Source organism: Dicentrarchus labrax, unplaced genomic scaffold (assembly GCF_905237075.1).
Source record: "Dicentrarchus labrax unplaced genomic scaffold, dlabrax2021, whole genome shotgun sequence".
NCBI lineage: Eukaryota > Metazoa > Chordata > Actinopteri > Moronidae > Dicentrarchus > Dicentrarchus labrax.
In genome coordinates, this window is record NW_026136930.1 from 49971 (window position 1) to 62714 (window position 12744).

The 12744-nt window shown below is 38.4% G+C and overlaps 4 gene segments (V, D, J or C); 3 read left to right on the plus strand and 1 right to left on the minus strand.

Annotated features, from left to right (window-relative positions):
* LOC127360766 (Ig kappa-b4 chain C region-like) overlaps positions 1-12744 on the minus strand; it is a 30677-nt gene that overhangs the window by 2685 nt on the left and 15248 nt on the right.
* LOC127360756 (immunoglobulin kappa variable 4-1-like) lies at positions 1642-2453 on the plus strand. The segment is given in 2 exon segments: positions 1642-1790; positions 1898-2453. Coding segments are annotated over 2 exon segments (420 nt in total).
* LOC127360762 (immunoglobulin kappa variable 6D-21-like) lies at positions 7154-9035 on the plus strand. The segment is given in 2 exon segments: positions 7154-7315; positions 7532-9035. Coding segments are annotated over 2 exon segments (360 nt in total).
* LOC127360751 (immunoglobulin kappa variable 1-16-like) lies at positions 9750-10620 on the plus strand. The segment is given in 2 exon segments: positions 9750-9897; positions 10005-10620. Coding segments are annotated over 2 exon segments (414 nt in total).

Sequence of the window (12744 nt, forward strand, 5' to 3'; positions counted from 1 at the left end):
ATGGAGAAACTCCTAAACTGCTCATTTATGCTGCTAGCACTCGAGCATCAGGGATTCCAGGTCGTTTTACAGGCAGTGGATCAAACTCTGACTTCACTCTGACCATCAGTGGAGTCCAGACTGAAGATGCAGCAGTTTACTACTGTATGGGTGAATTCTACGCCAACAGCCAGTATTCGTTCCCACAGTGAAAAAGCATCGTACAAAAACCTCCCTCAGTCAGACTGAACAGAAACTGAACTGACTGCTGCAGCTGGAAGCTACTGCAGAGACTGATACACTTCACTGAGGACACACACACACACACACACACACACACACACACACACAAACACACACACACACACTTCACAATTTTTGCTTAAACAACCATTTAACATGTATCAACACAGTAAAAGATAATCTTGTTGGAAATCCATTTTACTTTCTCTATCACAGCTTCTAACCATCCATTTATATCCTATTATAGTTATATAATCTTATGTATTGTTCAGTTAATAGAATGGTGCTAACGTGAGACAGTTAATGAGCAGATGAAAATGTCACAATATAAGGGCCTGATGAAAAGCAGGAATGGCAACATAAGAGCAATCCAGAAGTACACAATGCAGAGCATGCAGCTCTTGTGGTGTGTATACAGTCTGTGTATCGCTGCTACGTAGCATAAAACATTTATTAAACTTGTACTTAAGTGACAGCATGACCCTCTGTGTTCCTAAAGAGATATTGCAAATAAGAAGAAGATATGAATACAAACACACACAGAGGTATAAATCAGATTGTACTGACAGAGCTATCAGATGTGCTGTGTGCATAATCCTTACATTTCTTTATTAAAATGATCACCTGTATTAAATAGTTCAGATTTGACTCAGGGACAAACACTGTCAGTGTAAATTCAATGATCTACTGTGATTATTAAGATAGGAACACACGTGTCCAGGTCAGCCTCGCTCAAATGAAATGATGTTACCCCATACGTCTCAGAGTCTCGTTGAGCTAAGGAAGCTCTTTAAATACTAATTCTAATACAAAAGGGATTATAGTTCGCCCTGTTTGTGTTGTTGGATGTTGTTTAACCTCTTTCTCACACACACAAAGTATGGGGGGGGGGGGCACAAGTTATCTCCCATGGTGGCTAATACTTTGTGGTTTGCTTGATCTTATGTTGACAATACTAAAACATTTTGTTTCTAATCCTTAAAACACTATTTATTATTTGATGTTTTTCTATACAACCTTTTAATATGATTTAATATAAATGACCTATTTTCATTCTTCAGTCACACCTCGTTTCTACCTGCATGATGTAATCCCAGAATGTATTAAATATCACCAACAATGAGAAAATCTTCATGTGACATGGGTTATAATCCTGCACTGTGAAAATATGAAAATATTGTTGGTAGAAAGATCCATGTAAAAACATTTGATCGAAAGAATAAAATATCTTTATTGTCTTACAGCATTATTGGAACAATGAAAATGTCACAATCTGAAGTTCAATGATGTTAAATTGGTGTGATGACAAAAAGGAGATTTAGGGCTGTAGTCACAGTGAGTCCATTCAATACTGAGAACATGGTCTCTCATACATTTCCATAGAGAGCCACTTTGCATCAGCAGCACCATGCTCCAGTGCTCTGGGAGAGTTTATAGTCCTGAGAGTTGAACACTGGATGACTGACAGCTGTCCTTCATGACAACAGAAGACACAGAAATCCTCCTCATCAAAAACATGACTTTGATCTCCGTCCTCATCTGGACTCTCCTCTGCTGCTGCTTCACAGGTAAAGTCCAGAGAATCAAACTCCTCTCCTCTATGAACATCCGTCCCTCTGAAATGAAGCCCACAAAACCATGACGCTGCTTTATGTTTTTGTCTCTGTATCCTCAGAGTCCAGAGGCCAGGTCACAGTGACTCAGTCTGGAGCAGTGAGCTCTGCTCTGGGACGCTCCGTCACCATCACATGTAGGACCAGTCAGAATGTTTATACTTATGGGGGCAACCACTATTTAGCCTGGTACCAACAGAGAGATGGAGAAACTCCTAAACTGCTCATTTATGCTGCTAGCACCCAAGCATCAGGGATTCCAGGTCGTTTTACAGGCAGTGGATCAAACTCTGACTTCACTCTGACCATCAGTGGAGTCCAGACTGAAGATGCAGCAGTTTACTACTGTCAGAGTTTTCATTCTCTCAGTCAGAATGTGTTCACACTGTGAAAAAGCGTCGTACAAAAACCTCCCTCAGTCAGACTGAACAGAAACTGAACTGACTGCTGCAGCTGGAAGCTACTGCAGAGACTGATACACTTCACTGAGGACACACACACACACACACACACACACACACACACACACACACACACATACTACCAGTGAACATGTATTAAAACAAGTTCAGTGACAAAAAATAATCTTGCAGCAAATCAAATAACGTTCTCCCTCACTGTTTCTCATTATAATCCTATGTTCTTATCTGATTTGTAAAATTATCAAGAGAAGCCAATGAGAAAGTTAATGAAAGCTGTCTTGGTCATGACCTTTGAACTTTACTTAATCCTGGATCACAACACAAACATAAATAACTAAATGAATATGTAACTTTTAAACAAATAACAATAAACAGTTTAAAAACTGTGCATCTGAGTAAAGACAATGATGTGCTCATGTCTGTAAGGGTTGAGGGCCTTGTATTATGTTACTATGCCATAACTGCACTAGAGTGCATGGTGACCCCTGCTGGTCAGAGGTCACATAGCAGTTGCTTATAATGCATGCATTATATTTTTCTATTTTACTTTGTGCAGAATGCAGAAACATTCATTCATATTTTATTGTTGGATTCATCTTTATTTTATTGATCTACTTTACTTTACTTGTATCTCCTCATTCTGGAGCTATACGCTGAAGAATTTCACTGTTTGTTGTATTGTGTATGTTTATGTATGTGACAATAAAACTTGATCTCATTTGTGAGTGGGATTCAAACACAGTCAGAGTTTGATGTCAACTCTTTCAACTGGCAGGTTAATATCACTGATAATACAGCTGTTGTTTTTTTAACTTTAAATTATTTTCTCAGGGTTTTGTGAGATTCTTCTTCTGATAAATCTAATAAACATGTCCAGTGTTGAGCTGAAACACTAAATTCATACTCAATTACTTTTCTGATCCTGATCACTTCATTAAGTATACTAAGTGTCTTTTTCAATTTAACAAATTCAAAGAATTTAATCATTTTTTTTATTTTGCTGTTGGGCTTGAGGATTTGCAAATCACTAAATATGAATGTTTTTAAAATTAAAGCAAATGATTCCCTCTGTGTCATATCCATTTATACTACTGTTGTTCAGACCGTCTTATATTTATCCAAAGGTCATTTTACACACATCCTGTGTAATTTCCCACATTAATCCATCCTGCATTATTATACCATTCGGGGAGAGTGGGGTAAGATGAGCCATTTTTCATATTTAGGATCACTACATCAAGGCAATCATAGTTTTGTTGCTAACTAATATATCTGCATATATTTTAGGATGTTGTGAATCCCTTCAAACAAACAGAATGAGTGTAAACATAACTGTTTGGATAATATAGCATGTCCAAAAAAAGTGGTCTTGTGGCTCAACTTACCCCGTGTATGGGGTAAGTTGAGCATAGGAGCGGGGTCAGTTGAGCCGTGTCCCTACTCCTCCCCGCACCCTCCTCCCCACCTCCACCCCACCCCTCCCTCATCTTCTCCCTCCCTAAATAACACTCACTTCTTCCCATTCATGTGTATTTTATTTATTTGTAACAGGTACAATAACTTTTTTTTATTATTATTGCATATTACTGCTAAACAGCTGTTTTGTGAAAAAACATTTTAACATGAGAATGCCTTAAAGTGCGCTTCGGAAGAAAACATTAACAGCTGTGTTTTTGGAATATACACAGAATATGTTTTTGGATACACTTATTGAGTGTATTTTGGCTGTAGCCACCGGCTCAACTTACCCCTGGCCAAATGGCTCAACTTACCCCAGAGCTACCATTTTGACTTTATTAGTCCCCACAGCTAAAATGGTGCTCTTTTATGCTAGGTTTATGAGCTCATGTTGTAGCTCATAGATACCACAATTGATGTATAAAACACATTTAAAATGATCTTCTTTGGTCTAAACACAATTCTCATGAAACTTATGATAGACTCAATTCACTTTCAAGAGTGAAAAATGATTTTTTGGAAATAAATATCTAACCACTTTACCCATGTGGTTCTTACATTCACAGACTCCATGAAATGAAGCCTTCCTCCTAAATATTTGGTCACATGATCAATGTTTTTTACCATTTCATGGCAAACAAGGGGTGGCTCAACTTACCCTTTGGCTCAACTTACCCCACTCTCCCCTATGTCAGAATTGTTCAATAAAATGACCACAGCCAAATACAAAATATCCCTCATTGTGCTTTAATATTAATTCAATTATTGTAGATGTACAATAGAATGAGACTTCTGTTTAAATAATAATATTCTTCCCCTGCTGCAGCTCCTCACTGGAGGGGGGCAGCACCGTCAGGGTGGGGACGACTCGACCCACTGCAGAGAGAGAGAGAGAGAGAGAGAGAGAGAGAGAGAGAGAGGGAGGGAGAGAGAGAGAGAGGGAGAGAGAGAGAGAGAGAGAGAGAGGGAGGGAGGGAGAGATTTTAGTTGAAAATGATCTTAAATGTTTCACTTCCCTCTCTGAACTCTGTCGCCAAGACAACAGACAGGCATCACTGCTGAACCATGGCAACAGACAGGTTTCAGTACTAAAGATAAAATGTTACAGTGGCACATTGTTCCTCTGATGTATTAATGTTTAATCTGCAAATTCATTTAAAAACAAAGTTTGTAGGTTTAAAGCAAAAAATATATTACCGAGCATGAAAAATGGCAGGTTTTTATTGTTTTCCAAAAAGAAAAGGAAATTCCTCGATGGTGTGTGCTTGCTTTTTACATTCAAATTGAACATTGTTAACTACTGAGTTATGTATTCAAACTCATTAAATCAAACCTACTCACAGTTAAATATATGTTTTAATAGTGATGTTTTAAGATTATTGTGACATATAATGTGTGAAATATTTAAATCTTCTAGAAATATCAAGTAAAACCGCTGAACAATTGTTGGTCCTGTATTTGGAGTGAAATATTTAAACTTTTAAGAATATTTTCGTAAGACAAAATACTTTTTGGTAAACTTTATATGTAGAAACTGTTAGAAAAATCCATTACAGTGACATGAAATATATTAACCCAAAGCAAAGCCTCATACAAATGAGCACTGACACATTCCTAATCAATACTCTGATAAAGTGATTGATCCATTGATAAACAGCATCATGAGAGGAATCCAAGTCCCTGTTGGAGTCAGTCAGAGCATTTCCATAGAGAGCCACTTTGCATCAGCAGCACCATGCTCCAGTGCTCTGGGAGAGTTTATAGTCCTGAGAGTTGAACACTGGATGACTGACAGCTGTCCTTCATGACAACAGAAGACACAGAAATCCTCCTCATCAAAAACATGACTTTGATCTCCGTCCTCATCTGGACTCTCCTCTGCTGCTGCTTCACAGGTAAAGTCCAGAGAATCAAACTCCCTCTCCTCTATGAACATCCGTCCCTCTGAAATGAAGCCCACAAAACCATGACGCTGCTTTATGTTTTTGTCTCTGTATCCTCAGAGTCCAGAGGCCAGGTCACAGTGACTCAGTCTGGAGCAGTGAGCTCTGCTCTGGGACGCTCCGTCACCATCACGTGTAGGACCACTCCTAAGGTTTATACTAGTGGGGGCACCCACTATTTAGCCTGGTACCAACAGAGAGATGGAGAAACTCCTAAACTGCTTATCGATAGGGCAACAAATCGAGCATCAGGGATTCCAGGTCGTTTTACAGGCAGTGGATCAAACTCTGACTTCACTCTGACCATCAGTGGTGTCCAGACTGAAGATGCAGCAGTTTACTACTGTCAGAGTTATCACTATATCAACAGTCAAGATGTGTTCACACAGTGAAAAAGCGTCGTACAAAAACCTCCCTCAGTCAGACTGAACAGAAACTGAACTGACTGCTGCAGCTGGAAGCTACTGCAGGAGACTGATACACTTCACTGAGGACACACACACACACACACACACACACACACACACACACACACACACACACACAATAAACATTTATTAAAATTGACAAAAGAATAATCTCACAGTAAATCGAATTACATTCTCCATCACAGCTTCTTTCAAAATCCCATGTTCCCAGGGAGAATGAATGAGAAAATTCTTGACTTTGACCTTTGACCTCTGCTATATACTGGATTACAGATTCTTCAACTTCATCTTGTCATTAAATAATAAAAAGACACCAATCAGAAATCTTCATGACCAAAGATTGACCAAACAAACCCGTAGGCCTACATCCCCATTTCACTCAGTATTGATTGAATAGACTTTTGTTGATTAAAGAAAATCTCATTATGACTGGAATCCTAACATTAGAATACCTCTATGATATAATTATATCTGCATACAGTATATTTCAATATAATTATCTTTAACTGCATAAAACATGCAAAAATACATTTTCTCTAACATGCAACACAAAAACACTGTATAAAGGTGAATTCTTTACCTTGAAAACAATTTTAAAAAATATTTGTGGAACATCCATCCACTAACTGGAACTGTAAATCATATCACATGATCTTCTTCAGCGGATGGAGTCTCCCGGTTGTCATTCAATTGTAGTTGTTCGAATTCCCATTTCTGTGAGCATTTTTAGAACTTCTTGTACATGTTGGCTTCTATTCCATCACAACTGGGTGAACTCCATCTGCTGAGGAAGACCATGTAGTTAAATCACCAGCTCCAAAACAGCTACTGAGAAATGATTTTGATTGTTACGCATAAACTATCAGTTGCAACTTTTCAGTCAACATCTACCAGAAATCCTTAAAGTGCAACATAAAGACCTTCAGAATACTCACATTACTGCTCACAGCTGTAACTACAAGATGTTTCAATATCCTCTACAGGTAAATATGTAAATATGTAGGACAATGCTCTCACCACTGAGGGGGAAACACCATGATATGTTGAGGACAGCTACAGTTCACTGACTCTGTGTGTTTGCATATGTGTCCTTCCTCTCTGCTCCCAGCCGTTAAGAGGCCAGTGTTGATCAGTGGCTGTCCAGGCCTTTCAGAGCCACTGACACGCCGGCAGCACAATGAGGATGTCACTGACTCTACTGCTGGCCACCCTGGGGCTCCTTGTTCAGGGTGAGACTCTCTTCTGAAAACTTTGCTTCAGGATGCAACCAGGTTCACCACAATGATGTTCTGCTATGATGGAGAAACACTGAAACAAGCAGCATTTACCTTCTTCCATCTATTCTCCATGTTAAAGAAATGATACTCTTCTGTTTGGATGTTGATCATCTTTCTCCAAACTGGATTTGTCTCAATAACCCTTCTCCTCTTTTTCATGTTTTCCAGATTCATCAGGAGAAATCATCCTGACTCAGTCTCCTAAAGCTCAGTCTGTTGTTCCAGGACAGACTGTCTCTGTCAGATGTAAAGCCAGTTCAAGTGCTGGTACTTGTCTTAACTGGTACCTTCAGAAACCTGGAGAATCGCCCAAACTCTTGATTTATTATTCTACAAACCGTCAGTCTGGAGTTTCAGGTCGTTTTAGTGGAAGTGGATCTGGAACTGACTTCACTCTGACCATCAGCGGAGTTCAGACTGAAGATGCAGGAGATTATTACTGTCAGCACTGTAACAGCTGGCCGTTCACACAGTGATATAACGTCGTACAAAAACCTCCCTCAGCTGAAGAGGAACTGATCTCAATCAACAGCTGCATGGAAACTAAACAGCAACAAGATACAACTAAAACACACCTCATAATTACATGTAGTTCTAATAATGCGGCATTTAAAATAATCAATCACATTTTCATTTTTTTTTCGCACGTTATTTTTTTTTAGGCAAAGATGAATGTTTTAACCTTTGAGTTTGAGTCAACTGATGTCAAGTCTCTCATCAGACAGGTTTATACAGATATGTTAGTTACTGTAATTATATCTAGAGTTAATAATATTATAAAATTAATATTTTCCCACAATGCATTGTACATCTACAGTAGCTGAACACAGTTTACAGAGTAATAAACTCTCTTTATATATGTGTAGCACCCCAACACTCAGTAAATGCCTATGTTAAAGGAACTCACCTTGGACTTGAATGATGGGGTGTTTGGGTTCGATTCATTAAGGTAGCTACCACGAAGGTTTACCTGTTTTGTGTGCAACTTTTTATAGCCTAATACTTTATGAATAACCAACAACACTGTTAGACTAAGCAGTGGCTCTATTCACACATACTGTACACTATTTTAAATAACTGACCCCAGACAACTCTTTCAAATAAATAAAATAATATTTTACTAACCAGTGGTTTGCAGTGTAACACAAATAATATTTACTTTGTTAGTTAAGAAGAAACAAAAATGAAATAACACAATTACCCAAATTAGACTTCTTTAAAATAAAAATATTATAGTTGAAATACTAAATTGTAAACGAAATACCCTTTACCAAAATTGGCAAAACACTGTAGAAAATCAGACACTTGTAATAAGCAAAATAGATTTGGCAATATCAAAATACTATTCAAAACTTAAATTATCTCAGGTCTCTAACATTCCTAGTTCTTACCACTTTAATATGATTTACCTGTACTCATCAGACATCAAATGCTACTTAACTAAACTCTAAACAAAACAGTGGGCCCACACACACACACACACACACACACACACACACACACACACACACACACACACACACACACACACTGTATATAACTAATATAATGTTAATAATGTATATATCTTTCATATTGTGTATTGTCTGAATATTTCGACTTATTGTATTGTATTTTGATGCTTTTGCTTTGGCAAAAACTTTCATGCCAATAAAGCCCATTTTGAATTGAATTTGAATTGAATTGAGAGCAGTTTGGTAGTCAGCCCATGCATGTTCAGCCTGTATATTTTAGATTGCTTTTCATTCCAGTTTTGCAGGTTTGACCAAGTCTTCAGCAGATGAGGTTAAATATCTTCAATCACATGTTTGAGAGAGATTTAGCTGTCTAGATTTAACTAGAAAGAGTTTCTAACATATGTCAGCATTTTTTTATTAACATTACTATGTTGTTGTGCACATACACATTATACACAAAAAGTGTCCAGTATGGGGAAACCCAATGAAACAGCATGTGTGCACATTTTTCACTCATGCTATGTTATTTATTATTTTTAGCTATTTTTCCCAGATTGTATTAACTATCAACAATGATATGAAAATCTTATTCTGACATTGGTTATAATCCTGCACATGTGGAAATATGGAATAAGACATCTATTGTTGGTAAACAGGGATCCATGAAAAATTATTTGATCTAAAGATAGAAAATATCTTTTGATTGATGTATAGCATTAACAGCATTGGCATTATTGGGACAATGAAAATGTCATAATCTGAAGTTCAAATTTGTTAAAATGGTGGAATGATAGAAAGTGCAGATTTAAAGCTGTAGCAAGGTAAAAACAGAAGCAGAGTCCCAGTGAGTCCGGTCAGTACTGAGAACATGGTCTCTCATACATTTCCATAGAGAGCCACTTTGCATCAGCAGCACCATGCTCCAGTGCTCTGGGAGAGTTTATAGTCCTGAGAGTTGAACACTGGATGACTGACAGCTGTCCTTCATGACAACAGAAGACACAGAAATCCTCCTCATCAAAAACATGACTTTGATCTCCGTCCTCATCTGGACTCTCCTCTGCTGCTGCTTCACAGGTAAAGTCCAGAGAATCAAACTCCTCTCCTCTATGAACATCCGTCCCTCTGAAATGAAGCCCACAAAACCATGACGCTGCTTTATGTTTTTGTCTCTGTATCCTCAGAGTCCAGAGGCCAGGTCACAGTGACTCAGTCTGGAGCAGTGAGCTCTGCTCTGGGACGCTCCGTCACCATCACATGCAGGACCAGTCAGAACGTTTATAATAATGACTTTTTAGCCTGGTACCAACAGAAAGATGGAGAAACTCCTAAACTGCTTATCTATAGAGCAACTTCTCGACAATCAGGGACTCCAGGTCGTTTTACAGGCAGTGGATCAAACTCTGACTTCACTCTGACCATCAGTGGAGTCCAGACTGAAGATGCAGCAGTTTACTACTGTCAGAGTTATCATAGCATCAACAGTCAGTGGTTGTTCACACAGTGAAAAAGCGTCGTACAAAAACCTCCCTCAGTCAGACTGAACAGAAACTGAACTGACTGCTGCAGCTGGAAGCTACTGCAGAGACTGATACACTTCACTGAGGACACACACACACACACACACACACACAAAATGGAATTATCATTAAAAAAAGAAATTACAAATAATTTTTCGTCCTACACAAACAGTTTCCTTATAAAGAACTAATGGACAGTTAAAGACCACATTAGGATATGATCACATTTTTGTCATAACTAACAAACACATTTTACTCATTAAAGAGACAATGAACCAGACTGTGACTGTTAGTGAGATATGGCTCTGTGTGGCTCATGACGGACCTCAATAAGTAGTACTTTACACTGTAACTGATTATTAAGATGGTAACAGTGGGGTAATATGTTTCAGTAACAAGACTCAACAGGTCATAATGTGGTTATTACAGATGTAACAACAGCTCATGGGGCAGGGGGACAGTGGGAATTGGGAGAGGGACAGAAAAAGTAAATTGTTTAGCAGACATGGTATGTATATTTCATTATTTATCATAATTAGATCATTTAATATATCAATTATATTGTTTATGATAGATTATCAGTGTGTTTTCTTGCCTGATTCACTCACAGAAACAACAGAAAATTACCCAAACTATTACCACACATCCCATGACAGCCACGGAGGGGCCCACACAAAGCATAGCCTCGGGGCCCATGACCGACTTAATCCACCACAGGTAACAGCATAATAAAGACACAAAGACAGATAGATAGATAGATAGATAGATAGATAGATAGATAGATAGATAGATAGATAGATAGATACTTTATTTATCCAGAGGGAAATTCAAGTAACCAGTAGCATACAAAATACAAAACATACATTAAACATACATTAGAGTAAAATTAAAATCCCTAACCTTAAGAATAGAATCAACAATAAAATATATATATATATATATATATATATATATATATATATATATATGTATAATATATATAAAATTAACAGTAGCTACAGTAAACATTGCAAACAGTAAACAGTGCAAATGGATGTGCAAATACAGGTAGAAATTGTCCATTGTCTATTATCTATTGTCTATTGTCTATTTTGTCCTCCCCGCCTTTACTGAGAGCTGTTGTACAGTCTGATGGGGGACGAAAGAGTTTTTGAGTCTGTTGGTGGAGCTGGACTGGGACAGCAGTCTGCCACTGAACACAATCCTCTGCCTGGTGAAGGTGTCGTGCAGAGGCTGGTGGGCGTTGTCCAGTTTGTCCAGGGTCCTTCTCTGCCACTGTCACCAGAGAGTCCAGCTCTGTGCCCACTACTGAGCCAGCTCTCCTTACAAGTAAATGGTAAATGGACCTGTACTTGTATAGCGCCTTTCTAGTCTTCTGACCACTCAAAGCGCTTTTACACCCTTTCACACACATTCACTCAGTGATGGCAAAGTCCATTGAACAGAAACTAACATTCATACACATTCACACACCGATGCACGGCATCGGGAGCAATTCGGGGTTCAGTATCTTGCTCAAGGATACTTCGACATGTGGCACCAGGAGCCGGGGATCGAACCCACAACCTTCCGATTAAGGAACGACCCGCTCTGCCTCTGAGCCACAGCCGCCCAAGTCTGTCCAGTCGACCGGCGTCTCTCTTCTTGCTGCTTCTGTGACAAGTTGTATATAACTCCAGTAGGGGGATCGCGCTCCTCTTCCTCATTCAATACAGACGAGTGAAGGAAAGAGCTGCGTGTGTGTTTTCCTCATCCTTCTCCCGTTACTATTCCCCTTTTTAAGGTAATTACCGTTTGCAAAGCACTGTATACTTATGAACACATGTTGATAGCATTTTTCTTTATGTTTCTCTGTTACTGTGAATGCATGGAAGAGACCTTTTTGTTGGACTTATTTTTGGTTTAGTTACTTGCTAACTCAGACGTGTAAGCTAGCAGTCGGATACCTCGTGGCCACGCCGTAGAGTCTGAATGTTGACATTGGTGTTTAAGTGTGTTACTGTTATATATATTTATATATTTGTGTCTAGTTCATGTCATAATGATGAGAATTGATGAGTCAACATGTTAAAAATACATTTCATTATTCAAAAGTTCCATGATAATTTAGCTTGTTAAAAACATAATTTACATGTTGTGTGTATTTGGTTAAAACAATAATTTAGATAATTTAGAACATGTTAAAAAGACACATATGATATTTGTGGTCCTAAAACTGAGTGTGCATATGTATACATTTGTCTGTTGTTCGTATGCATTGTTTAAAATAAGATTCAATACAGACGAGTGAAGGAAAGAGCTGTGTGTGTGTTTTCCTCATCCTTCTCCCGTTACTATTCCCCTTTTTAAGGGTACAACACTTCCTCCCCAGCAAACCACAGCATAAAAGAACACGCTGGCCACC